This window comes from Narcine bancroftii, chromosome 7 (assembly GCF_036971445.1).
Source record: "Narcine bancroftii isolate sNarBan1 chromosome 7, sNarBan1.hap1, whole genome shotgun sequence".
NCBI classification, from domain to species: Eukaryota; Metazoa; Chordata; class Chondrichthyes; order Torpediniformes; family Narcinidae; genus Narcine; species Narcine bancroftii.
This window is the reverse complement of record NC_091475.1, coordinates 23,928,169-23,955,606: the sequence shown is the minus strand read 5'-3', so window position 1 is coordinate 23,955,606 and position 27,438 is coordinate 23,928,169. Positions and strand designations below refer to the sequence as shown.

The window sequence follows — 27,438 nt, the reverse complement described above, 5'->3', positions numbered from 1 at the left end:
TACTCGGCTCTGTGAGCCATTGTTGTAGTTCTCTTTCTACCGACCTGAGGTAGTGGGGTCTTCTCTCCACAGCGGGCCTCTTCGGACAGGTAAGGCCTTCACCTTTTTCCTCCGTTGTCTTCTCTTCCTCTCTTCTTTCCGTTGATTTTGATTTTTCTCCTTTTGTCTCCATCTTCTTTCCACCTTTATACTCACTTTTCTTTAACTTGTATTTCTGTGCCTTTGTATTTTCTCTTGTTTTTCCCGACTTTTCTGGAGAGGGCTGGAGTTCACCGTCCGGCCACTACTCCATCACGTGACTCCTCCTTTCGGAATGTTATGTTGAAGTTGTTTAAGACATTGGTGAGGCCAAATTTGGAACATTGTATGCAGTTCTGGTCACCTAACTACAGGAAGGATATCAATAAGATTGAAAGAGTCCAGAGAAGAAAGATTAAACAGGTTAGGACTTTATTCCTTGGAGTGAAGAAGAATGTGAGGAGATTTAACAGAGGTTTACAAGATTATGAGAGATATGGACAGAGTGGATGTGAGTAGGCTTTTTCCACTTATATTGGGGGAGATAAATACAAGAGGTCATAGTTTTAAGCTGAAAGGGGAAAGGTTTAGGGCATACATTCGGGAAAAGTTCTTCACTCAGAGAGTGGTGGGAGTGTGGAATGGGTGGCATCTGATGTGGTGAATGCAGTCTTGATCTTGAGTTTTTCGATTGGATAGATACATGGATGGGAGAAATCTGGAAGGTTATGGAATGGGAGCAGATCAGTGGAACTGACGGAATAGTGGTAGGCATAGACTAGAAGGGCCAAATGGCCTATTTTCTGTGCTGTAGAATTCTATGGTTCTACAGAATGTCACCAAATGTCTTGCAAATTTCTATTGGTGTACCGTGGAGAGCATTCAGACTGGTTGCATCACTGTCAGGTATTGAGGTGCCAATGCACAGGACAGGGAAAAATTCCAGAGTTATGAACTCGGCCAGCGCCATCATGGGCATCAGTCTTCACTCCATCAAGGGCATCTCGAGGCAGTGTCTGAAGAAAGCAGTCTCTATCCTCTAGGATCCCGACACCCAGGACATGCCCTCTTCTGTGCTTCCATCAGGAAGGATGTACAGGAGCCTAAATATAATGGATAGGAGGACAGGAGAGAAAAAGTGAGAATTGATGGCAGGGGGGGGTGGAGGGGTAGCTTTGAGAATGCAGAAGGAAAAGGAAAAAGAGACAGGGCGAGAGGAAAAGAGAAATAGGGATGGAAAAGGAGGTGGTGGATGGGGGTGGGGGGTCTAACAAAAACCAGAGCTTAAAATTAATGTCATCCGGTTGGAGGGAGCCCAGATGGATTATGAAGAGTCATTCCTCCAATTTACAGGTGGTCTCAGCCTGTCCTGGTGCCTTTAGTGCTTGCTTAGATCCATACTGCACTGGGAACTATTTGTTTCAATGATGGTGGAAATATGAAGCACCTCAAATTGTTACTTAAGCAGTTGGACAGAAAATACATCCTAAAATAGGGCATTTTATTCACATGGGTAAATTCTGATTTTATTGTTCTAAGAATTAAGCTCTTCCTATTCTTAGCCTGCCTTCCTACTCTTTTGTAAAACTAGGTCTGAAAATAAATTAGTGCCATAAAATATACAACACTGCTCATGGTCTCCTCCCGTGTTTCATTTTTCCTCATTATTGTGAATCTTCTGTTCCCTTGTCACGTGTGAGTTTATTTAGTTTAGACTTCAAAGTATCCTCACACCATAACCAATCCCAGTGGAAACAACTTCCACACTCTCACCACTTTCTAGATTATGAGGAATTCATGAATTTGGGAATGGATTGACATGGGCGCAGGCCAAGGGTGCTGTTGTACTCACTGGGTAAATACAAGGTCAGTCCAGAGATCTTTTCTGCTTTCCACTTCAGGAGAGGCATGGAAACAGATACTTCCTCCTCTAACTCCTCTTTAGTCTTGTCCAGCTGCAAAGAGAATGGTTTTAGTGACATCTTATTCTTGGCAATGTCTATCCAGAACTCTGCTCTTTGTATTGTTCAAGTTTATTTCTCATTTGATTATATCACTCTAACCTGTTGAAGCAATATTCTACCGAGACATAACACATACAAGTACAGTACATATATTAAAATATTCTTAAGTAGTCGAGTCATGGAGAGTTGTTTTAGCACACTCATTACCATTCACCCAGCACTTTGCTGCTTCAGGTTACTTCCCACTCCAACAATCTCTCCATTCCAGGTTCCACTCTCTTCATGGTCAGAATATTTACTCCGTTTTCTCATACATTCTCCAGCATTCCTTCTTCCAAGATGGAATGTAAGTTGCTCATGAACAGTGAATTTGGAATGATCCCCAACACCCTATGTAGTGCCAGTGACTGGCAAGATACTGAGGTTTGAGCAAGAAAAATATCGATTAGGGATGAAGAAGGCGATACAGGAGGAGACAAAAATTGGTCGAGCCAGGATTCACAGAGCCGTGAGTATAGAGAGCTGAGGTTGGACAGCAAATGCTTTTTGTGTGTCCCTCACATCACAGTTTGTACTAGGCAAGTCCAATCTTCGCTCCCTCCCACCCATCAATGACTGATACAAAAACACGGTGAGAAGCACTGCAAGCAAACACTTGCAGGATGAGACTCAATCAGAAGCAAGGGTACTGCGCTGATCGGCTTAGGGTGGTTGAACTGGAAGCTGGACCCTTTAAGACTTTCCTATTCGAAACCTGATAATGAGATCAGCTACAGTCAGCAAAGGCATGCACACATCCTTGGGGAGATCCACTTGTGAAATCTCTGTACCCAAAAATCTCCACCTCTCAGCCACCATTTGGGCCTGTTTCAGCAAATGACAGTGATTGAGTGCTGGGATTGAAAAAGTATTTACTAATTTTTCAGGATTTGAGCACTGATGGCATCAATTATTAACCATCGTTAACTAGCCAGGAGAAAGCAGCGGTGAGCCACCTTCCTGAACCTCTGTATCCTCTGACGAAACCTTAAAAGGACAGGCCGCCACCGAGGTCGAGGTCGGAAATGTGGAGTGAGTGCTAGGATTCAAACAAGGCTGAAGCAAAGGGGTCTGAGACCTCCCCTACCATCCATATTATTGACAATTGTCCAGTCGTGGATAATAAAATCCACGACCTGAGGGCAAGGCTACTCTACCAGAGGTAAATCTCAGTTGTTTACTGCACTGACACCTGGCTAACAGAGAACACACCTGACACCGCTATCTGACCAGATGGTTTCACCATCCATTGACTGGATTGGAACTCGGATTCTGGAAAAGGGAGAGGAGGCGGTGTGTGCTTTTCGTTAATACTGGGTTGTGCACAGACATTGAAGTTATGTCAACCTCCTGCTTGTCTGCCTTGGAGAAAATTTTGATTAATGAAGACCTTTCTATCAACCCCGAGAGTTTTCATCAGTGATTCTCACTGGAGTTTACATCCCTACAAGCAGGCACTTGCAGAACTGCAAGAGATGGGCCCAACCCAACACATTACAAGTATTAGTTGGCATCTTTAACCAGGCCTGTGTCAAAAAAACCCTGCCTAACTACTAGCCAGCATGTAACCTGCTGTATCACATGTCCCAGCACACTTGAGCACTGCTGCAGCAAGATAAGGAAGGCCTACCATTCTTTCATGAGACCACACTTTAGCAAGACTGATCACCTGGCTCTGCCCCTTCTGCCTTCATACAGTCAGAGCCTAAAAAGAGAGGCTCCGAAAGTCAAGACTGCAAGAAGGTGGTCACAGGAGGCTGAAGAACTGTTACAGGACTTCCTTGAGTCAGCAGATGGGGAGGTATTCAAGGACTCTGCTGAGAATCTGAACGAGTACACTGTCACACATCTTATTAAAACAGCTGGGGATGAGTGTGTCCCCACCAAATCATTCAGGGTTTTCCCCAACTAGAAGCCCTGAATGAACAATGAAATCTGGAGCCTGCTGAGAGCCAGATCGCAAGCATTTAAGTCCAGAGATCCAGATCAGCACAGCAGGAATGTATGACCTGCAGAAAGCTATCTCCCAGGTGAAGTGGAGATTCTGGATGAAAATGGAAACAACACGGGACACCCGACAGCTGTGGCAGGGCCTAAATGTCATAACCTGTTACAAAACCAAATCCGGTAAAGTAGCATATGGAAAACCTTCTAAGAGGAACTCAATGCCTTCTATGCCCGATTTGACAAAAGTAGCAGTGAAGAACCACCCCTCCACACCCCCACGTCCCTTGATGATCCCATCCTGTCCGTATCTGAGGCTGACATGTGAATCCGAGGAAAGCATCCAGCCTGGAAGGAGTACCTGGCCAAGTATTAAAGATCTGTGCTGACCAATTTACCAGTAGGGCGTGGTACCCACCTGTTTCAAACAGGGTAGTGTAGTGTAGTGTAGTAACCTGCCTTAATGATTATCGATGAGCAGCTCTTACATCAACAGTGATTAAGTGTTTTGAAAGGTTGATGATGAAGCATATCAGCTCCTGTCTGAGCAGTGAAATGGTGCATTCCAGTTTGCCCATTGTAGGAACAGGTCTACAGCGGATGCCATCTCACTGAATCTACACAAAGCCCTGGAACACCTGGACAGCAAAGATGCAATACATCAGGATGCTCTTTATCGACTATATTTTGGCATTTAACACCATCATCCCTTCAAAACTCATAAGCAAACTCCAACACCTGGGAGTTAACACCATGCTGTATAATTGGATCATGGATTTCCTCACCTCCAGATCACAATAAATGAAGATTGGTAAGAACTTCTCCACAATCTACATCAGTATTGGAGCACCACAGGGCTGTGTTCTTAGCCTCCTGCTCTACTTGTTTTACACCTACGAATGTGTGGCTCGGTACAATAACACCCTCTACGAATTTGCCGACAATACTGCGCTTGTGGGTTGTATAAAGAAAGGGGATGAGTCAGCACACAGGTTGGAGATTTAAAATTTGGCTGAATGGTGCACCAACAACAATCTTGCACTCAATGTCACCAAAACTAAGGAGCTGTTTGTTGACTTCAGGAAAGGAAAGCCAGAAGTATACAATCCAATGATCATTGGGGGAACGGAGGTGGAGAGGAGGAGCAAATTTAAGTTCTTGGGAGTCATTATCTTGGAGGATTTTTCTTGGTCCTAACACACCAATGGCATCGTGAAGAAAGCAAATCAGTGTCTTTACTTCTTCAGGAGTATGCAGAGGTTTGGTATGACTCCAGAAACCTTGGCAAATTTCTATAGAGGTGTGGTGAAAAGTGTGCTGACCATTGCATCGCGGACTGGTATTGGAACATTAATACCTCTGAGCATAAAACTCTCCAAAAGATACTGGACACAGCCCAGGACGTCAGAGGCAAAGCCCACCCCATGATTGAGTACATCTACAGGGAATGCTCCCTTTGGAGGGCAGTAGAAATCATCAAAGACCCAGACCACCCAGCACATGCTTTGTTCTTGCTGCTGCTATTAGGAAAGAGGTATAGGTGCCACAAGACTTGAACCACCAGTTTCAGAAACAGCTGCTACCCCTCCACATCAGTCTCCTTAATGACAAACTCAAGCAGAGACTCATTTAGGGACTCTTACTTATGCACTTTATTGATTTTCTTTTGTTCTCTCTGTATTGTAGTCAGTTTACATTCATTATCTGTTTACAGTTCTTTTATTTGTTTACCTGTTTATGGTGTGTTCTGTTTATTTTTTGCACTATCAATTATTGGTAACTGCTATACCTGCAGGGAAAAGGAATCACATGGTTGCATGTGATATCATGTATGCAGAGCCCAATTAGAAAATTGATAGTAGGACCTCTACTTGACAAAAGTCGAAATTGATGTTTTATATTTCGTGTAGTATGCCAGTCTTAGCCAAAAAGCATTAAATCCTTGATATACTAAATATTGAAAGACAATATGAAAGTTTTAATTGTTTAATACAAGTTAAGACAATTACAGACGTACTGTTTATGCAGGTCTTTCACAAACAGACTTTTCTGGCTTTTTTATTTGCAAAATAATTTCAAAGTCAACGGTTTTAGTAATGTCATTTTCTATAGATAACATGGGCAAATTGTTTAGTCTCTCTTGTAAAATTGTGGACTGTAAGTATGTTTTAATCAGTTTTAGTTTTGAAAAACTTATTTCGCCTGATGCGACTGTTACGGGCATTGTGAAGTAAATCCTCAAAGCAATAAAAACATTAGGAAATGCTGTGAATCGATTGTTTACTACCAGGTATTCAAACAGAGCTTGAGGATTAAGGACACTGAAGGGAAGAAAAGTTTTCAGAGCTTCAAGTTCTTCGGCTAACAGATAGCCATCCACATCTTTAGTTGTTTCAGTAACTACCCCTCCATCAGTGCTCTGTTTTAGTATGGTGTCAGTTAAAGCTGCTTCAAGGTCTGCTCTGTGTTTCCTTATTTCCGCCTTTTGTAAGCTCTGAAAGTTATTTAAAAACCAAATAATTTTACATGGCTTTTAAGCTGCTTAAATCTAGGCTCTAAAGATTGAATAACTTTGTTTAGCACTAAGCTGAAGCACTGAACTCTGTATGCTTCTTTTGGATCATCTCAAGCTTGATCTTTTGCCTCATAAGAAAATATTCTCTTCCTTCTACGGAGTTTTTTTCCTTCAAATTGTCTAAACTCCAATGGTAATTCAACAGCTTCAGCCAATTCATTTGCGCCTATTAGGACATCATTAAAACCGCCCTCTCTATAAATTCTTAGCCATGATAATAGTTTTTCAAATGGCTCCATGCCTTCATCAATGTCCTTTGTTTCACCTTCTAGTTCCTTGCTTACATAGTTAACTTTAAAAAGTACTTCATGCCAAAATATCAAAGAAACTAAACATTTGTAGTCTTTTAGCTGGTTTGCTAAAGATTCAGCTTCTGCTTTTACCTTGGGCTCATCTGTTATCTCTGATATTTCCACAAGTGCATCATATACTTCTCCAACCTGATGACGAATAGCTTTAACACTATCAATCCGACTCTCCCACCTTGTGTTGCTCAAGGGTTTCACTGATAACCCGGGTACATGTTTGTTAAAAACTGCCCACCTCTTAGTTTTTAAAAATTTTTTTAAATTTTTCACACCATAAACCACATTGACCAAGATACATACATTTTCCTTTTCAAATATACACAGTGTCGTTTTCTCCCCCCCTTCCCATCCCACCCTCCCTACCTCCCCTCCCATTCATTTAAAGTACAGAATCTAAGATACATTAAACCAGTCAAACAATGTTGTCACTCAATAAAAATAAACAAGAAATTCCACTGAGTCAATTCTTTTCATTTCCTTCTCCTTCCGTTATTTTAGGTGGTAGATGTCCCTGGTAGGTTTTCTCTATTGTGTTTCATGTATGGCTCCCATATTTGTTCAAATATTTCAATATTATTTCTTAAATTATATGTTATTTTTTCTAATGGAATACATTTATTCATTTCTATATACCATTGTTGTATTCTCAAGTTATCTTCTAATTTCCAGGCTGACATAATACATTTTTTTGCTACGGCTAGAGCTATCATAACAAATCTTTTTTGTGCACCATCCAAATCAAGCCCAAATTCTTTGTTTTTTATGTTACTGAGGAGGAAGATCTCTGGGTTTTTTGGTATATTGCTTTCTGTAATTTTATTTAATATCTGGTTTAGATCTTCCCAAAATTTTTTCACTTTCTCACATGTCCAGATTGCATGAATTGTTGTTCCCATTTCTTTTTTTACAACGAAAACATCTGTCAGATACTGTTGGGTCCCATTTATTTAACTTTTGAGGTGTAATGTATAGCCTGTGTATCCAGTTATATTGTATCATACGTAACCTCGTGTTTATTGTATTTCTCATAGTTCCAGAGCATAACTTCTCCCATGTTTCCTTCTTTATCTTTATGTTTAAATCTTGTTCCCATTTTTGTTTAGTTTTACCATTTGTTTCCTCATTCTCCTTTTCTTGCAGTTTAATATACATATTTGTTATAAATTTTTTGATTATTATTGTATCTGTAATCACATATTCAAAATTACTTCCCTCTGGTAACCTCAGACTGCTTCCCAATTTGTCCTTCAAGTAGGATCTCAATTGGTAGTATGCCAACACTGTATCTTGAGTTATATTATATTTATCCTTCATTTGTTCAAAGGATAGTAATTTATTTCCTGAAAATCAATTTTCTATTCTTTTGATCCCTTTTTTCTCCCATTCTCTAAAGGAAAGGTTATCTATTGTAAAAGGGATTAACTGATTTTTCATCAGTATTAGTTTTGGTAATTGGTAATTTGTTTTATTCCTTTCTACATGAATCTTCTTCCAAATATTGAGCAGATGATGTAATACTGGGGAATTCTTACGTTGTACCAATTTTTCATCCCATTTATATATGTTCAGGTATCTTCTCGCCTATTTTATCTAGTTCTAATCTAGTCCAATCTGGTTTTTCCCTTGTTTGATAAAAATCTGATAGGTATCTTAATTGTGCGGCTCTATAATAATTTTTAAAGTTTGGCAGTTGTAAGCCTCCTTGTTTCTACCATTCTGTTAATTTATTCTCTGCTATCCTCAGTTTCCCCCCTTTCCATAAAAATTTCCTTATTATTTTCTTTAACTCCTTGAAGAATTTCTCTGTCAAGTATATTGGCAATGCCTGAAATAGGTATTGTATCCTTGGGAAAATGTTCATTTTAATACAGTTTATCCTTCCTATTAGTGTAAGTGGTAAGTCTTTCCAATGCTCTAAGTCATCCTATAATTTTTTCATAATAATTGAGTTTATATAGATGGCCGATGTTTTTATTTATTTGTATACCTAGGTATCTTATTGCTTGCATTTGCCATCTGAATGGTGATTCTTTCTTAAATTTTGAGAAATCAGCATTATTCATTGGCATTGTTTCACTTTTATTTGCGTTAATCTTGTAACCCGACACTTCTCCATATTCCTTCAATTTCTTATGTAACTTTTTTATTGATAATTCTGGTTCTGTTAAGTATACTATAACGTCATCTGCAAATAAACTGATTTTATATTCCTTGTCTTTTATTTTTATCCCTTTTATTTTATTTTCTGTTCTTATCAATTCTGCTGGTGGTTCTATAGCTAACGCGAACAATAAGGGTGATAGTGGGCATCCCTGTCTTGTTGATCTGCTTAAGTTAAATTGCTTTGATATATATCCATTTACTGTCACTTTCGCCAACGGCCCCTTATATAATGCTTTAATCCAATTAATATACTTCTCTGGTAAACTGAATTTTTGTAATACTTTGAATAAATAATTCCATTCTACTATGTCAAAGGCCTTCTCTGCGTCTAAAGCAACTGCTACTGTTGACGCTTTACTCCCTTCTACTGCATGAATTAAGTTAATAAATTTACAAATATTGTCTGTTGTTTGTATTTTTTTAATAAATCCAGTTTGGTCTAGATTTACTACTTTAGGTACATAGTCGACTAATCTGTTTGCTAATAGTTTAGCTATTATCTTATAATCTGTGTTAAGTAAAGATATTGGTCTATATGACGCTGGTGCGAGTGGATCTTTCCCTGTCTTTGGTATTACTGTAATTATTGCTGTTTTGCATGAATCTGGTAAGCTTTGTGTTTTGTCAGTCTGGTTGATTACTTCCAGGACAGGAGGAATTAATAAATCTTTAAATGTTTTATAGAATTCTATTGGGAATCCATCCTCTCCTGGTGTTTTATTATTTGGTAGTTTTTTTTATTATCTCTTGTATTTCTACTATTTCAAATGGTTCTGTTAATTTATTTTGTTCCTCGATTTGTAATTTTAGTAGTTCAATTTTAGTTAAAAATTCATCTATTTTGTCTTCTTTCCCTTCGTTTTCAGTTTGGTATAATTGTTCATAGAATTCTCTGAAGTTTTCATTAATCTCCGTTGGATTATATATGATTTGTTTTTGTTTTTTCCTTGATGCCAATACCATTCTCTTAGTTTGTTCTGTCTTAAGCTGCCATGCTAGAATTTTGTGCATTTTTTCTCCTAGTTCATAATATTTCTGTTTTGTCTTCATTATGTTCTTCTCCACTTTATATGTTTGTAGTGTTTCATATTTTATTTTTTTATCTGCCAATTCTCTTCTTTTAGTTGTGTCTTCCTTCATTGCTAATTCTTTTTCTATATTTACAATTTCCCTTTCCAACTGCTCTGTTTCCTGATTGTAATCCTTCTTCATCTTGGTTACATAACTTATTATTTGCCCTCTGATGAACGCTTTCATTGCGTCCCACTGATTCCGTATTTATTTCAAAGTACATTTTAACTTGTCTTTCAATGAATTCTCTAAAATCCTGCCTTTTAAGTAGCATGGAGTTTAATCTCCATCTATACATTGTTGGAGGGATGTCCTCTAACTCTATTGTCAATATCAAGGGTGAATAGTCCGATAATATTCTAGCTTTATATTCTGTTTTTCTTACTCTGTCTTGCATACGAGCTGATAACAGGAATAGGTCTATTCTTGAGTATGTTTTATGTCTACCCGAATAATATGAATATTCCTTTTCCTTTGGGTGTTGTTTCCTCCATATATCCAAAAGTTGCATTTCTTGCATCGATTTAATTATAAATTTGGTTACTTTGTTTTTTCTGTTAATTTTTTCCCCAGTTTTATCCATGTTTGAATCCAAATTAAGGTTGAAATACTCTCTTATTAATATGTTCCCTTGTGTGTCTGCTATCTTCAAAAAAATATCTTGCATAAATTTTTGATCTTCTTCGTTAGGTGAATATACATTGAGTAAATTCCAAAACTCCGAATATATCTGACATTTTATCATTACATATCTCCCTGCTGGATCTATTATTTCTTCTTCTATTTTAATTGGTACATTTTTACTGATTAATATAGCTACTCCTCTAGCTTTTGAATTATATGACGCTGCTGTTACATGTCCTACCCAATCTCTCTTTAATTTCTTATGCTCCATTTCAGTTAAATGTGTCTCTTGCATGAATGCTATATCAATTTTTTCTTTTTTCAGTAAATTTTGCAGTTTCTTCCTTTTGATTTGGTTATGTATTCCGTTAATATTTAAAGTCACATAGTTCAATGTAGCCATTTCATACTTTGTTTATCTTTCCTTTCCGTTTCCTCATTATCACCTTTCCTTCTTATCCATTTCTGCTTTCTTGTTTTGAACACTTTATAAGACAACATTTCTAAAACATCAAACATTTCCCTTATTCTCCTATCTAAAATTTCTTTAACCCCATTCTCCCCTCCTCCTCCTGAGTTGCCCTTTATCCCTTGTCGGGCAACCACATCTCCCCTCTCCATTTGGATTTGCGAATTCACTCGCAAGCGTCAACTGATTTTGCAGTGACCGTAACTCCTCCCCATCCAGTCCCCCGGAAAAGATTTCAATTTTCATATATAACAAAGGTCACTCTTTTAATTCCCTCCTTACTTCCTCTGTTCCCTTTCATTCCCTTATTAATTCTTATCTATACTCTATATATTTTCCTCTAAATACGGATACACTCATGTACATACACATCTATATATATATATATATATATATATATCCATATACACACACATACATATAGTTCGTGGTCATTTTTACTCTCGTTACATGTCTTCATCTCTCTGCCTGTTTTGTAGTTGTTCTGCAAATTTTCGTGCTTCCTCCGGATCCGAGAATAGTCTGTTTTGCTGCCCTGGAATAACTATTTTAAGTACTGCTGGGTACTTTAACATAAATTTATATCCTTTTTTCCATAGGATCGTTTTTGCTGTATTAAACTCCTTTCTCTTCTTCAGGAGTTCAAAACTTATGTCTGGATAGAAAAAATTTTTTTGACCTTTGTATTCCAGTGGTTTTTTGTCTTCTCTTATTTTCTTCATTGCTTTCTCCAATATATTTTATCTTGTTGTATATCTTAAGAATTTTTCTAAAATAGATCTTGGTTTTTGCTGTGGCTGTGGTTTCGGGGCTAATGTTCTATGTGCCCTTTCTATTTCCATTTCTTCCTGTAATTCTGGTCTTCCTAGGACCCTGGGGATCCAATCTTTTATAAATTCTCTCATATTCTTGCCTTCTTCATCTTCCTTAAGGCCCACTATATTTATATTATTTCTTCTATTATAGTTTTCCATTATATCTATCTTCTGAGCTAACAGCTCTCGTGCCTCTTTAACTTTTTTATTAGATTCTTCTAATTTCTCTTTTAAGTCCTCTACTTCCATTTCTACGATTGTTTCTCGTTCTTCCACATTGTCTACTCTTTTTCCTATATCTGACAAGACCATCTCTATTCTATTCATTTTTTCTTCTGCACTTTTAATTCTTTTTATTTCACTAAATTCTTGTAATTGCCATTCCTTTACTGATTCCATATATTCTTTAAAAAAAAATCCATTGTCTTGCCTTTCCCTTCTTCCATTTCTCTATGTTCTTCTTCTTCTTCTTCCTCTGGGTTGGTCATCTGTTGTTTCCTGTTTTCTTCTTTCTTGTTCTCGTTGTTTTCTGTGTTCTCTTCCTGTTGCTGTGTTGCAGCTGTCATCCTCAGCTGTGGAGATCGACTCCTCAGCTGTTCCCCCCTCCCGTCAGTGTGTTTTTTTTCATGCGCGGTTGCGCATTTTTACTCGGCTCCGTGAGCCATTTTTGTAGTCCCGAGCTCAGGACTTCCACCGACCTTAGGGAGCGGGCTTCTCTCTCTGCGGCAGGCCTCCTCAGACAGGTAAGGCCTTCACCTTCTTCTTCTGACGTTCTTTCTTCTTCTCTTCTTCCTGTTGCTTTCAACTTTTCTTTCTTCGCTGCCATTTTCTTCCCACCTTTATTTTCACTTTGTTTTAATTTTTATTCTTGTGCCTTTGTGTTTAGTGTATTTTTTTAAACTTTTCCGGAGAGGGCTGGACTTCCCTGACCGGCCACTACTCCATCACGTGACTCCTCCCCACCTCTTAGTTGATGCAGAGAACAATATGTAGATCCTTTACAATATCCCAAAACATGTCATAGCATCTGGACAACACTTGGCTACATCTCCGAGTAAAGGGTTATAATTGTGACATGAACAGGGTACAAAGAAAGCTCTTGAACAGATGTGTGACCTTTCATGTTGCTACCATTGTCATAGTCTTGGCCTCGAATGTCTTTCACCTCTAAATTTAATTCCTTCAGTGTGTTTAATAATGTTTTATATACATCTTCTCCTGTGCTACTTTCAACCTGCATAAACTTTATGAAATGTTAGTAAACACCTGAAAGAGCCAAGTTACCATCAGACACATACCTGATCGTTAGAGACATTTGCTCTTGGTGACTCATATCAGGTGTGCAGTCTAAAATTATGACGTAATACTTAGCTGCTTTTACGCGTTTCAGTATCTCATTCAAAACAGCTGTTGCCATAATGTCTAGTTGTTCATTCTGAGTATCTTTTCCTAAATAGTGATTATGAATTTCGTGGGTTTTGACTTTTCGCAAATGTTCTTCAAGAACAGGGTCAATCTTTCCAAACAGCTCAACAAGATCTAAAAAGTTTCCATTGTGTACACTCTCATTACCAACTTTTTCCTCTGTTCCTCTAAATGCTAGATTTCTCTCAGCAAGAAACTGCGCTATTGCAACTAGCCTTTTGAATACTTGCTGCCAGTGCTTTGCACGTTAATTGATGATTATTTCAAGTTCTTTGTCAATTGTCTGTCCACTACAAAGTCTTTGGTGTAACTCCCAGAAACTCCATGTGGCTTCCAAATGGTTTTTAGAATTTTCATGCTCACACAACCTTGTATGAAGATTAGATGACTTGTTGAATCCACTTGTTGATAATGCACTGGTTGTATTCTTACTAAAAAGTTTACAATAAAAGCAATAAATTCTATCAGCAGACTGAGAGTATATTATCCAAGGTCTTTCAACACACTCCCCATTTGGAAGTTTCCTCTTACAATCCATTTTCATTTTGTGGAAAGTTGTTCACTGGAATAGGAGAACCTTTCATTGTTAAATAATCTCTTACATTTTGATTTATATACACGGGCCAGTTGGCTGGGTCAACATAAATGTTAATTACAACTGTACTCATGGATGATCCTTCATTGCGTGATGTTTGAGCTTGGTCTTTTTCGGCTAAAAGTGAACATTCTGCTTTGGCACCATCTTCTGGTGTATTGAGATCGTCTTCAATTTGATTCACAGCTGCGTCATCCTTTTCTAACTTGTTATCAATTTCATCTTTGTATTCATCAACTGTAATTGGACTCAAAGCTGTATTGTCATTTTCTGAATTGTTTTTGTTTTCTTCATCCTCAATACATGGGCGCTTCAAAGATTGAGTGACAAGGAATTTTGGAATCGCACCTCTATGTTTTTCATTTTCAGCTACCTTAGCCTTGGCCAGTGCTCGTTTCTGGTTGCCGCATAAATACTTATGTCTTTTGTCTCTATCTCTACTTGTGCTTGCCTTGTAAAATGACATACCAATTTTAAGCTGCTAACTCTCTGGGCTATATTTTTAAGGTAAAAAAGGTAAGAGAAGTATATTTTAAAATGTTTAGTCTTAAAATTACACCAAAAGCTTGACGTTAGCAATTTGTTATAAGATTGGACTCGACATCCCTGATAACATGTCTACTTTGTTCCAACAGTGGGACAATGTTGTCATCGTCGTTGGTTCAACGTAAGAAACCAACGTCAATCCCATGTCATTTTGCTCGTTAGCTTTACGTTCTTCCAACGTCAGCTACTGACCTTGGAACAACGCACGCAACTCTCAACTTGTGAACGCCATCAAACATAAAACAAGCGACCGATTCTGGATTTGTTGAATGACGACAACTTTGAATAAGGTAAGAATTGCCTTTTTTTAGTAATGGTTAGGTTAGTTAGGTTATGTTAGTTAAGGTTACATTCCAGGATGGGGGGGATGCATTTTAATTTTGCCATTTTTTTAGCTGATTTTCTAGTCAAATGCCTAGCGCTAGTTTGTCGCTAGATATTTGGCGAAAAAACTGATGCGTGGAACGGATGAAATTCTCCCCCCGAATAAAACAATTTCCGCATGGTCAAGCTAAACTGCACCTGTTCCAAATCATCAAAAACATGAAATAGGCTATATTAAGCTCTGGCAGTGCAATAGCATAGTTAGTAACAGTAGCCTAGTACTATTTTGATACTAAATCAAACCATTGAAAAATTATGAAGCAATGACAGAGGCAGCCTTGCTAAGAATATCCAGATCTTGTAAAGATGAATAACCCCGAGATGTACAGTATATGCTCCTATAGCTGAATAACCTTGTAAACCAGCTCATAAAGATATAGGCTATAACCCCCACAGTGACCTAGCCGAGTAAAGATCAACTTAAACTAACCTAACTTCGGGGTTATTAATCTTTACAAGACCCGAATATCCTCACCATTTCCATCTACGTTTGCTAACCTTGTCAGAAATTCTATGCTTAGGCCTAGGCTATTTACGTTCAGGCTAACTGCTTAAGCCTAGGCTATAGGCTCGCATGACGCTATCTCAATCTCATATTGATTAGCCTATAGCCTGTTTTGATCTTGATAATAATAAGAGATGCTTCATCAGCTCTGGAATACATCTATCTTACTGGGTCAAATGAATACGAAACATGAAATTTTTGGCGAGGGAGACAAAGGAGGCCTATAGCCAGTAGTTTAATCGAAGACATATTTCTTAAAAATATTTCACTGAGATAATACGATCAATTAAGTCAATAACTTCACGAGTTCACTATAAGGCCTATAGTATTATTATTTTCTTACCAGTTTAAACAAAGTCCGTCACAGTATTCTCTTCTCAAGGCCTGGGCTCAAACACGTGCGCAGGGCCTCTTTGAGGCGAGGGGCCCAATTTGATAAAATTGGTCAAATAGGCTTAAAACCAGCCCTGCATGCATGTACTCTTGACAATAAATCTGAAATCTGAAGCTGGCAACTCTATATGGTTTGGAAGGTGGGAGGAAACTGGAGCCCTCGGAAGAAATCCATGCAGGTCATGGGAGAACGTACAAACACCTTTCAGACAGCATTGTATTCGAACCTTGGTCTCTGGTGCTGTGAGAGTGTTGCGCTGCTATGTTCACTGTGCTATCCTCTGTATATGGGAGGGAATTAAACTGGCTAAAGAAAGACTGCCTTCTGCCATTGTGTGCCATCCCCTATGACTGCAGCAGACCCCAGGGTGGATATGTACATGACTGGATGTGTAGGATGTTCCTGTTGTCTTGGAGCAGTGTCCATAGCAGCCATCATGTCCCCAGCTAACAATACCACAGGACAACATCCTGTGTTTTGCAATTCTCTCTGTTGCTTCACTTGGAATGGGATGTTTCCTCGACTGTTGGCCAACTCTTTGCTGCTCTTTCAGACCATTCCAAGTTGCTGAAGAGCTGTTTTGGATTACATTTTCCACAAGTCACTAATTGCAGGCTTGTTACAAATGAATCGAGGCACATTGTAAAGTTAGCAAAAAGATTTGGGGGCTTATGGAACCGATTAATTGTGGTTGATTGAGTATATTGGTGTTTCCTGAAGTATTCTTTCATAGAATGTCCTCAACTTTAATTCTGCTCCTCGTGAATTAAACTTTTATAATTATTATTTTACTACAGCACAGTACAGGTCCTTTGGCCAACTCATATATTCCTTAAAAAAAAGTACTAAACCCTCTAATGCCCATAATGTTCCGGCCTCCACCACCACCACCTACCAGGCACTCGCAACTCTATGTAAAAAAAAACCATACCCCTGATGTCTTGCCTAAACTTCCCTCCCTTCACTTTGTACACTCTGGTGTTTGCTATTCCTGACCTGGGAAACAGGCACTGGCTGTCCACCCTGTCTATGCCTGTCATAACCTTGTAGACCTCAATTAAGTCTTTCATCCTTATAAAACAAATTCAGACTCAATTTCAGATTTATTGTCATAGTACAAACATGTCATCACAAAACCCTGAGATTGTTTTCCCTGCAGCCAAGGTAGAATTATCACATTTTGGTAATGTAAAAAAAAACTGTACGTACACGGGCAAATGTAAGCAAACTGAATGCAATACAGAGAGAAAAAAAAATCAATTAAGTGTAAAAGTAAGAGTTCTGATCGAGTTTGTTGTTGAAAAGTTTGATGATGGAGAGGTAGTAGTTGTACCTGAATGGTACATGTGTTGTGGCACCTGTACTCTTTTCTGTTGGCAGTAGCGAGAACAGAGCTTGTGTTGGATGACATGGATCCTTGATGATTGCTGCTGCTCTCTGACAGCAGTATTCCCCGTAAGTGTTCTCAATGGTGGGGAGGGTTTTGCCTGTGATGTCCTAGGCTATGTCTACTACCTTTTGCAGGGCTTTATGCTCAGGGGTATTGGTGTCCTCATACCAGACCATGAAGCAGCTGGTTAGTACACTTTCCACCACACATCTGTAGAAATTTGCTAGGGTTTCTGATGTCATACCTAACTTCCACAAATTCTTGAGGAAGTAGAGGCAATGATTTGCTTTCTTCATGATGCCATTAGTGCACTGGGTTCAGGAAAGATCCTCCAAGATGGTGATTCCCAAGAACTTAAATTTGCTCACCCTCTCTACTACTGATCGCCTAATGATCACTGCATCATACACCTCTGGTTTTCCCTTCCTGAAGTCAACAATCATTTTGGTTTTGGTGACACTGAGTGCGAGGTTGTTATTGGTGCACTATTCAGCCAAGTTTTCAATCTCCCTCCTGTATGCTAACTCATAACCCCTTTTTATACAACCCATTACCGTGGTATTTTCAGTGAATTTATAAATGGTATTGTTGTCATACCAAGCCACATAGTTGTAGGTGTAAAGTGAGTAGAGCAGGGGGTTAAGAACACAGCCCTGTGATGCTCTGGTACTGATGGAGATTGTGGAGATGCTCTTATTAATCTTCACTGATTGTGGTCTGGAAGTGAGGAAATCCATGATCCAATTACATAGTGGGGTGTTGAGTCCTGGGTCTTGGAGTTTTCTGATCAATTTTGAGGGGACGATGGTGTTAAATGCCAAAATGTTGTTGATAAAGAGCATCCTAATGAATGCAATTTTGCTGTCCAGGTGTTGCAGGATTTTGTGTCAAGCCAGTGAGATGGCATCTGCCGTAGACTTGTTTCTAAGATAGGTGAACTGGAATGGATTCATGTCACCATTCAGACAGGAGCTGATATGTTTCAACACCAGCCTTTCCAAACACTTCATCAATGTGGAAGTGAGTGTCACTGGTGAATAGTCATTAAGGCAGGCTACAACAATAAAATCATTACTCTTCTTAATGCATGAAGATTCTCTTTTGCTTCTCTTTGTCCTATTGTAAGGAGCGCTGGGCTCATGGCTATTTTTTGTTTGCCTTATGGCAGACAAAAGTTATATCATGCATATTACAGTTTTAATGTGTTCTTATGAGACAATAAAAGAAACCTTGGAACCTATTGACCAACTCTCAGAGTCAGTCTTGCACCATTTACTCTTGTTGGCAGTGTGAGAAGAAAACAAGAAGCCAAATAAATGTCAAGTCATTGCAATGCTGTTCCTGTCACTGCTATCGGATCACTGGTTTGATTCAACTTGTCCACACCTGGGGGAGTTTCATTTCCTGAATCACTTTATGTGCAGCAACTTTGTCTGCCACTATAAGTCTCAACCACAAAGACCACAAAATTCTCCCATAGAATGTTTTTGTTGGGATTTACCTGTTCCATCTGAAGATATTCACCATGCTGCTCACATCCAAAGTCAAAGATGTACTTCCCTTTACCTGTAGGCTGCAGAAATATGGAAAGAGAAATCTCAGAAGAGCTTAAACCATAGAAATACATTAGTGCAGGATCAGGTTATTTGATGGTAATGGTCCATGCCAGAATTTATAAGCCTTTTCCCATTCCTTTTCATTCAGTCATAACCCTCTATCTCAGCCATTCTCAACCTTTTCTTTGGCTATGGCCCCTTAGGACTCTGCTCAAAGTTTATGGGCTCCCTTCCAGGTGAAGTAGCCAGTTTAGTTGATTTTTTCTGTACTTCTACCGACTACATGAAAAATGTGAAAACTATTTTATGATTTGAGCTAAATGTGCTGTGGCCCCACCAAGTTGGGGGTAGGGGGCACTACTGCTCCTTCGGAGAATGGCTGCTCTATCACATTCTCTCTTATGTCTTTATCCACATGGCGCCGGCATGGTTTGCCATCTGGGCTGGAAGTGATGTCACCGATGTGGGTAGAAGTGACGGGCAGAGCAATGGCGCTGCCAAATACTCACAAGTGGAAGCACCCAGAGGGTTGAGGGAGGTTTCTGGCTGGTCGCGGAGGGCCGCAGTGCTCCCAGTGGGTTTGGAGAGGCACACTTTGCCAAAATGGCCTTTCTTACCACATCTGGACCAGTGCAAGTTCCTCGTGGGGCAGTTCTTCCAGGAGCGTCTGTCGGACACACACTGGGTCCCACAGTACTTACAGCAGCAGGATGCATCAGTGGTGGCGATTGCTTCTCCACAGAAGAGGCCCTCAGCAGCGGCCGTTGTCTGCGCCAAGCTGAAGGGAGTGGAGGGTGGCATTGAAGGCTTCTGCATGGTAGGCTGCAGCTTCCAGAGAATGGACATCATCGATGACCCTCATGAGGGAAGCATGGCTTTCTTCCAGCAGTGTCTATCAGGTTGCCCTTGATCGCAGGCCTCGTATACATGCATCCTGATGAGTCGTTCCACTTCCCTAGTGATCACCCTGGTGTTGGCCACACACAAGCATGATAGTTCACGCAGTGTCCCAAGGTAAGCCTCTACTGTCTCACCCTGCTGTTGTAGCCTGGTGCCAAGCAGGTACCTGGAGTAGAGTACATTCATTGGCCAATGCCGGTTCATACTCAGTGCTGTCAGGGATCACCTGGAACATGAACAGGCCCAGTTTCATACGCAGTAGCATGAGTTTCTTCTGGTCTGAGTTGATGACCTCAGCCTGAGTGTTGATGATTGTCCCGATCGCATGCTTCCAGATCTTGAAGTGTGTGGGTGCTTCCGGGTGTTGGGGGTTGATATCCAGCTTCTCTATGCTGAGAAACTTCTCCGTGGTTCTTTAAAATTAAGCTAAGTTAAATTGTGGTGTGCTACAGTGCGAATAAACAAACATGAACAACAAAAGGCTGAACAATAGGCTTTAATTAGCTTAAAATCTGCACACAGGTTCTGTATCCTTTCTGGCTCCATGTGCTCTGCTCCTGCCCAAGGGCCGGCGTGAGCCTTTATGTGGTGTGGGTGATTGGCAGGAAGTAGGTGGAGCCAGTCTCCCTGGTTACTTCCCTGCAGGTACAATGGGTTGCCCCCTGCAGTAGGCAGTGCAGGAGTGAGGACAGGTGCAGGCATTCACTGACAGTCCAGTGGTTGTATCACTACACGCAGCCAATCCCAAAGGTAACCGAGGGTGTTTGGCATTGATCTGGCAGGCACTGGCTATGTTGTAATACAATCCTAGTTGTCCCAGGAATACCCAGCAGAAGCCACTCCCAATGCAACATGGTCCAGGATCCCCTGCAATGCTTCAAACTGTGAAAGGGGCACAAGAGTGATTGAAGTTGTTAAACAGGAAAGTATGCAGACACTGTGATTGTAGTGCAATACACAAAAGAGAATCTCAGCAGGTCATGCAACATCTTTAGGAAATATCGGGGGAGCCAACATACAATATGATGTATGTTTAGGGTGGCTTGGTTGGTGTAGTGGGTTAGTGCAATGCCTTTACAGCACCAGCGATCAGGTCCGGACCGGGGTTCAAGACCCACGGTGTCTGCAAGGAGTTGGTACATTCTTCCTGGGTCTGCCTGGGTTTTCTATGGGGGCTCCTGTTTCCTCCCACCTTTCAAAATGAACCGGGGGGTGTAGGTTAATGGGGTGCAAATTGGACGACACAGACTCATGGGCCAAAATGGCCAGTTACCATGCTGGATGTCTAAATAAAAAAATGATTACACCACCAGACACATCTTCCCCTCTTTACTTTCTGCAGGGTCTGCTTCCTCTGGGGCTCCCTCACCCACTTATCCCTTTCTTCTAATCACACCTTTGGTACCTACCCCTGTTGCAGGAAATGCCACACCTACACCCACACCTCCTCCCTTACCACTATTCAGGGCCCAAAACAGTTCTTCCAACTAAAGCAACACTTCACTTGTGAACCTGCAGGGGTTATCGACTGCATCCGGTGCTCCTGTTGTGATCTCCTCTACATCAGAGAGACTGGAGATAGGGATATCGCTTCACTGAGATCCTCGGCTCTGATCGGTGCAAAAACATGGACCTCCTCAAAGCCATCCATTTTAATTCCGTACACCATTACCACACCAGCATGTCAAAGTGGCGATACATTGTACTTACATTGTTATGGAGAAAATTTCCCTGGTATCGGTGATTGAGATGAATCAGCTCTCCACCTCCTACTTGTTTTCCATGAACCCAGTTTCCCTCATATTTTGATCTTGTCAGGGCATACACATAGGTTCCATGCCCATGCCTGGTGAGACAAAACATAAGGAGCTTGGTGAGATGATCAATTCAAAGGACTTTGGGATAGCATATCTTGCACAGTCTTTATTTACTTTGTTAGATTTCCATGGACCACTGAGTATGTTATAAGTTTTATTTTCATTTTATAAGCACAATAAAGTCATTCACCAAGTGGCTCAGGGAGATTTTCAAGGAAATAACTGGCTCATTTTAGGTGTTTAAATGGAGAACCTCCACTCAAGGCTGGCTTCATTCGCAAAGAAAAGTTTTAATTTACCTTTTTATAGAGCAGCCCTATAAGACAGCTCCAGCATCGCTTTTACGTGGAGTGGCATCTCAGTGTGTCCTTGAAGCTGCTGTCGGCGGTTGATTGTTGTCATGGTGGTTCCCGTCATAAATACATGGTGAGCAATGGCCGACTTGGTTACCCATAATCCCTCACGCAATTAGAACTGCTCTGGAAAATGCAGAGTGGTTCCAGCTCCATGTGGGATTATGGGTAACGAAGTCGGCCATTGATCATTTTCACAGTGCTTATATTTTACTCTCACTCACCTATGAGTTCTTGGTTCTGGATATTGCAAATCATCAGTGAAAATAGTCATCATCGGTATGGCCGCTGCCGCATGTAACTGCAACTGAGAGATTGAGAAGAACGAGAGAGTGGAACAGCAAGTCCGCGGCTCTGAAGGTGTGGAACCAGGCACACCGATGATGACTATTCCACGATACTCTGGCATAATATGTTCACTAAACAACCCTGGGTTGTGAGCTGATCACAACATCATCAACCCACCCCTAGCCAGCTGCTTGCAATAGCTCGACATCTATGGAGCGAGGTGGAGCCACTCCTGCAGACAGATCAGAGTCGGCACCTTGGAGCCACTCATGGACCATTTACGAAGGTAAGGGTGGAGAATCTGTGCCTTTACGTTCTGATTTTTTTGCTTTATAAAAGGGCCTTTTGAGTTGTCAGGTCAAGCACCAAACTGCCTTCACTACTAACAGGGCCGGTGCTAGGAATTGTGGGGTCCAATTAGAAAATTGATAGCGGGACCTCTACTCTACAAAAGTCGAAATTGATGTTTTATATTTCGTGTAGTATGGCAGTCTTAGCCAAAAAGCATTAAATCCTTGATATACTAAATATTGAAAGACAATATGAAAGTTTTAATTGTTTAATACAAGTTTAGACAATTACAGACGTTCTGTTTATGCAGGTCTTTCACAAACAGACTTTTCTGGCTTTTTTATTTGCAAAATAATTTCAAAGTCAACGGTTTTAGTAATGTAATTTTCTATAGATAACATCGGCAAATTGTTTAGTCTCTCTTGTGAAATTGTGGACCATAAGTATGTTTTAATCAGTTTTAGTTTTGAAAAACTTATTTCGCCCGATGCGACTGTTACGGGCATTGTTAAGTAAATCCTCAAAGCAATAAAAACATTAGGAAATGCTGTGAATCGATTGTTTACTACCAGGTATTCAAACAGAGCTTGAGGATTAAGGACACTGAAGGGAAGAAAAGTTTTCAGAGCTTCAAGTTCTTCAGCTAATAGATAACCATCCACATCTTTAGTTGTTTCAGTAACTACCCCTCCATCAGTGCTCTGTTTTAGTATGGTGTCAGTTAAAGCTGCTTCAAGGTCTGCTCTGTGTTTCCTTATTTCCGCCTTTTGTAAGCTCTGAAAGTTATTTAAAAACCAAATAATTTTACATGGCTTTTAAGCTGCTTAAATCTAGGCTCTAAAGATTGAATAACTTTGTTTAGCACTAAGCTGAAGCACTGAACTCTGTATGCTTCTTTTGGATCATCTCAAGCTTGATCTTTTGCCTCATAAGAAAATATTCTCTTCCTTCTACGGAGTTTTTTTTCTTCAAATTGTCTAAACTCCAATGGTAATTCAACAGCTTCAGCCAATTCATTTGCGCCTATTAGGACATCATTAAAACCGCCCTCTCTATAAATTCTTAGCCATGATAATAGTTTTTCAAATGGCTCCATGCCTTCATCAATGTCCTTTGTTTCACCTTCTAGTTCCTTGCTTACATAGTTAACTTTAAAAAGTACTTCATGCCAAAATATCAAAGAAACTAAACATTTGTAGTCTTTTAGCTGGTTTGCTAAAGATTCAGCTTCTGCTTTTACCTTGGGCTCATCTGTTATCTCTGATATTTCCACAAGTGTATCATATACTTCTCCAACCTGATAACGAATAGCTTTAACACTATCAATCCGACTCTCCCACCTTGTGTTTCTCAAGGGTTTCACTGATAACCCGGGTACATGTTTGTTAAAAACTGCCCATCTCTTAGTTGATGCAGAGAACAATATGTAGATCCTTTACAATATCCCAAAACATGTCATAGCATCTGGACAACACTTGGCTACATCTCCGAGTAAAGGGTTATAATTGTGACATGAACAGGGTACAAAGAAAGCTCTTGAACAGATGTGTGACCTTTCATGTTGCTACCATTGTCATAGTCTTGGCCTCGAATGTCTTTCACCTCTAAATTTAATTCCTTCAGTGTGTTTAATAATGTTTTATATACATCTTCTCCTGTGCTACTTTCAACCTGCATAAACTTTATGAAATGTTCGTAAACACCTGAAAGAGCCAAGTTACCATCAGACACATACCTGATCGTTAGAGACATTTGCTCTTGGTGACTCATATCAGGTATGCAGTCTAAAATTATGACGTAATACTTAGCTGCTTTTATGCGTTTCAGTATCTCATTCAAAACAGCTGTTGCCATAATGTCTAGTAGTTCATTCTGAGTATCTTTTCCTAAATAGTGATTATGAATTTCGTGGGTTTTTACTTTTCGCAAATGTTCTTCAAGAACAGGGTCAATCTTTCCAAACAGCTCAACAAAACCTAAAAAGTTTCCATTGTGTACACTCTCATTACCAACTTTTTCCTCTGTTCCTCCAAATGCTAGATTTCTCTCAGCAAGAAACTGCGCTATTCCAACTAACCTTTTGAATACTTGCTGCCAGTGCTTTGCATGTTCATTGAGGATTATTTCAAGTTCTTTGTCAATTGTCTGTCCACTACAAAGGGCAAAGGAGGAAAAACCCAACACCCAACCCCAACCAACCAATTTTCCCCCGCAACCGCTGCAACTGTGTCTGCCTGTCCCGCATCGGACTTGTCAGCCACAAACGAGCCTGCAGCTGACGTGGACATTTACCCCCTCCATAAATCTTCGTCCGCGAAGCCAAGCCAAAGAAGACAAAGTCTTTGGTGTAACTCCCAGAAACTCCATGTGGCTTCCAAATGGTTTTTAGAATTTTCATGCTCACACAACCTTATATGAAGATTAGATGACTTGTTGAATCCACTTGTTGATAATGCACTGGTTGTATTCTTACTAAAAAGTTTACAATAAAAGCAATAAATTCTATCAGCAGACTGAAAGTATATTATCCAAGGTCTTTCAACACACTCCCCATTTGGAAGTTTCCTCTTAAAATCCCTTTTCATTTTGTGGAAAGTTGTTCACTGGAATAGGAGGACCTTTCATTGTTAAATAATCTCTTACAGTTTGATTTATATACACTGGCCAGTTGGCTGGGTCAACATAAATGTTAATTACAACTGTACTCATGGATGATCCTTCATTGCGTGATGTTTGAGCATGGTCTTTTTCGGCTAAAAGTGAACATTCTGCTTTGGACCATCTTCTGGTGTATTGAGATCATCTTCAATTTGATTCACAGCTGCGTCATCCTTTTCTAACTTGTTATCAATTTCATCTTTGTATTCATCAACTGTAATTGGACTCAAGGCTGTATTGTCATTTTCTGAATTGTTTTTGTTTTCTTCATCCTCAATACATGGGCGCTTCAAAGATTGAGTGACAAGGAATTTTGGAATCGCACCTCTATGTTTTTCATTTTCAGCTACCTTAGCCTTGGCCAGTGCTCGTTTCTGGTTGCCGCTTAAATACTTATGTCCTTTGTCTCTATCTCTGCTTGTGCTTGCCATGTAAAATGACATACCAATTTTAAGCTGCTAACTCTCTGGGCTATATTTTTAAGGTATAAAAGGTAAAAGAAGTATATTTTAAAATGTTTAGACTTAAAATTACACAAAAAACTTGAAGTTAGCAATTTGTTATAAGATTGGACTCGACATCCCTGATAACATGTCTACGTTGTTCCAACAGTGGAACAATGTTGTCATCGTCGTTGGTATAACGTAAGAAACCAACGTCAATCCCACGTCATTTTGCTCGTTAGCTTTACGTTGTTCCATCGTCAGCTGCTGACCTTGGAACAATGCATGCAGCTCTCAACTTGTGAATGCCATCGAACAGCAAAACAAGCGACCTATTCTGGATTTGTTGAATGACGACAACTTTGAATAAGGTAAGAATTGCCTTTTTTTTAGTAATGGTTTGGTTAGTTAGGTTAGGTTAGTTAGGTTAGTTAAGGTTACATTCCAGGATGGGGGGGGACGCATTTTAATTTTGCCATTTTTTTTAGCTGATTTTCTAGTCAAATGTCTAGCGCTAGTTTGTCGCTAGATATTTGGTGAAAAAACTGATGCGTGTAATGGATGAAATTCGCCCCCCGAAGAAAACAATTTCCGCATGGTCAAGCTAAACTGCACCTGCTCCAAATCACCAAAAACATGAAATAGGCTATATTAAGCTCTGGCAGTGCAATAGTATAGTTAGTAACAGTAGCCTAGTACTATTTTGATACTAAATCAAACCACTGAAAAATTATGAAGCAATGACAGAGGCAGCCTTGCTAAGAATATCCAGATCTTGTAAAGATGAATAACCCCGAGATGTACAGTATATGCTCCTATAGCTGAATAACCTTGTAAACCAGCTCATAAAGACTCCTACAACGACCTAGCTGAATATAGATCAACTTAAACTAACCTAACTTCGGGGTTATTAATCTTTACAAGACCCGAATATCCTCACCAATTCCATCGACGATTGCTAACCTTGTCAGAAATTCTATGCTTAGGCCTAGGCTATTTACGTTCAGGCTAACTGCTTAAGCCTAGGCTATAGGCTCGCATGACGCTATCTCAATCTCATATTGATTAGCCTATAGCCTGTTTTGATCTTGATAATAATAAGAGATGCTTCATCAGCTCTGAAATACATCTATCTTACTGGGTCAAATGGATACGAAACATGAAATTTTTGGCGAGGGAGACAAAGGAGGCCTATAGCCAGTAGTTTAATCGAAGACATATTTCTTAAAAATATTTCACTGAGATAATACGATCAATTAAGGGCAATAACTTCACGAGTTCATTGACAAATCCCTCAGTTTATAAGCCCTATAGTATTATTATTTTCTTACCAGTTTAAACAAAGTCCGTCACAGTATTCTCTTCTCAAGGCCTATGCTCAAACACGTGCGCGGGGCGTCCTTGAGGCGCGGGACCCAATTTGATCAAATTGGTCAAATTGGCTTAAAACCGGCCCTGACTACTAATGACTTTCATAATTTTATTAAGAGGAATTGAGTTTCTACACACCTTTATCAGAGGAACCAGAGTGGATTTGTTTGACTAAATGATTTTTTTTCTGAATCAACGTCCAATATTGTAGACAGGAGACCATCTCATACGGACTTAAGTATTTGAATAAGAGACTATTCGCTGAAGTTGTAGATCGTGAAATTGAAGGCAAATTGGGTCACAATCAATGAGTTTTCTTGTAGGGTTTCTTGTGAGTACACAATTAAGCAAGTTTGGTTAGTATCATATATACTTGGTTAAAAGTCGGCCTCCTCATTTAAAGCCCAAAAATCTGATATTTTCCACATATCAAGTACAAGTCAATGCTAGTCTCTCACCTCGACGCTGTTGAAGAGAGCAAATTGTGCCCCACAGTTCAGGTAGGTTGAGGGGAGGGTTCGGAATCGGCGCC

The 27,438-nt window shown here is 39.8% G+C and overlaps 1 protein-coding gene across 4 annotated transcripts in view; it reads right to left on the bottom strand.

Annotated features, from left to right (window-relative positions):
• The window catches only part of rsph1 (radial spoke head component 1), a 51,324-nt gene that overhangs the window by 9,519 nt on the left and 14,367 nt on the right, over positions 1-27,438 (bottom strand). For all 4 annotated transcript variants that reach the window (XM_069889121.1, XM_069889120.1, XM_069889122.1 and 1 more), the window contains 3 exons: positions 21,396-21,531; positions 18,731-18,802; positions 1,871-1,973 (listed from right to left, as the gene is read on the bottom strand). In XM_069889121.1, the coding sequence (XP_069745222.1) occupies positions 1,871-1,973; positions 18,731-18,802; positions 21,396-21,531 (311 nt within the window). The remainder of the gene's footprint in view (positions 1-1,870; positions 1,974-18,730; positions 18,803-21,395; positions 21,532-27,438) is intronic.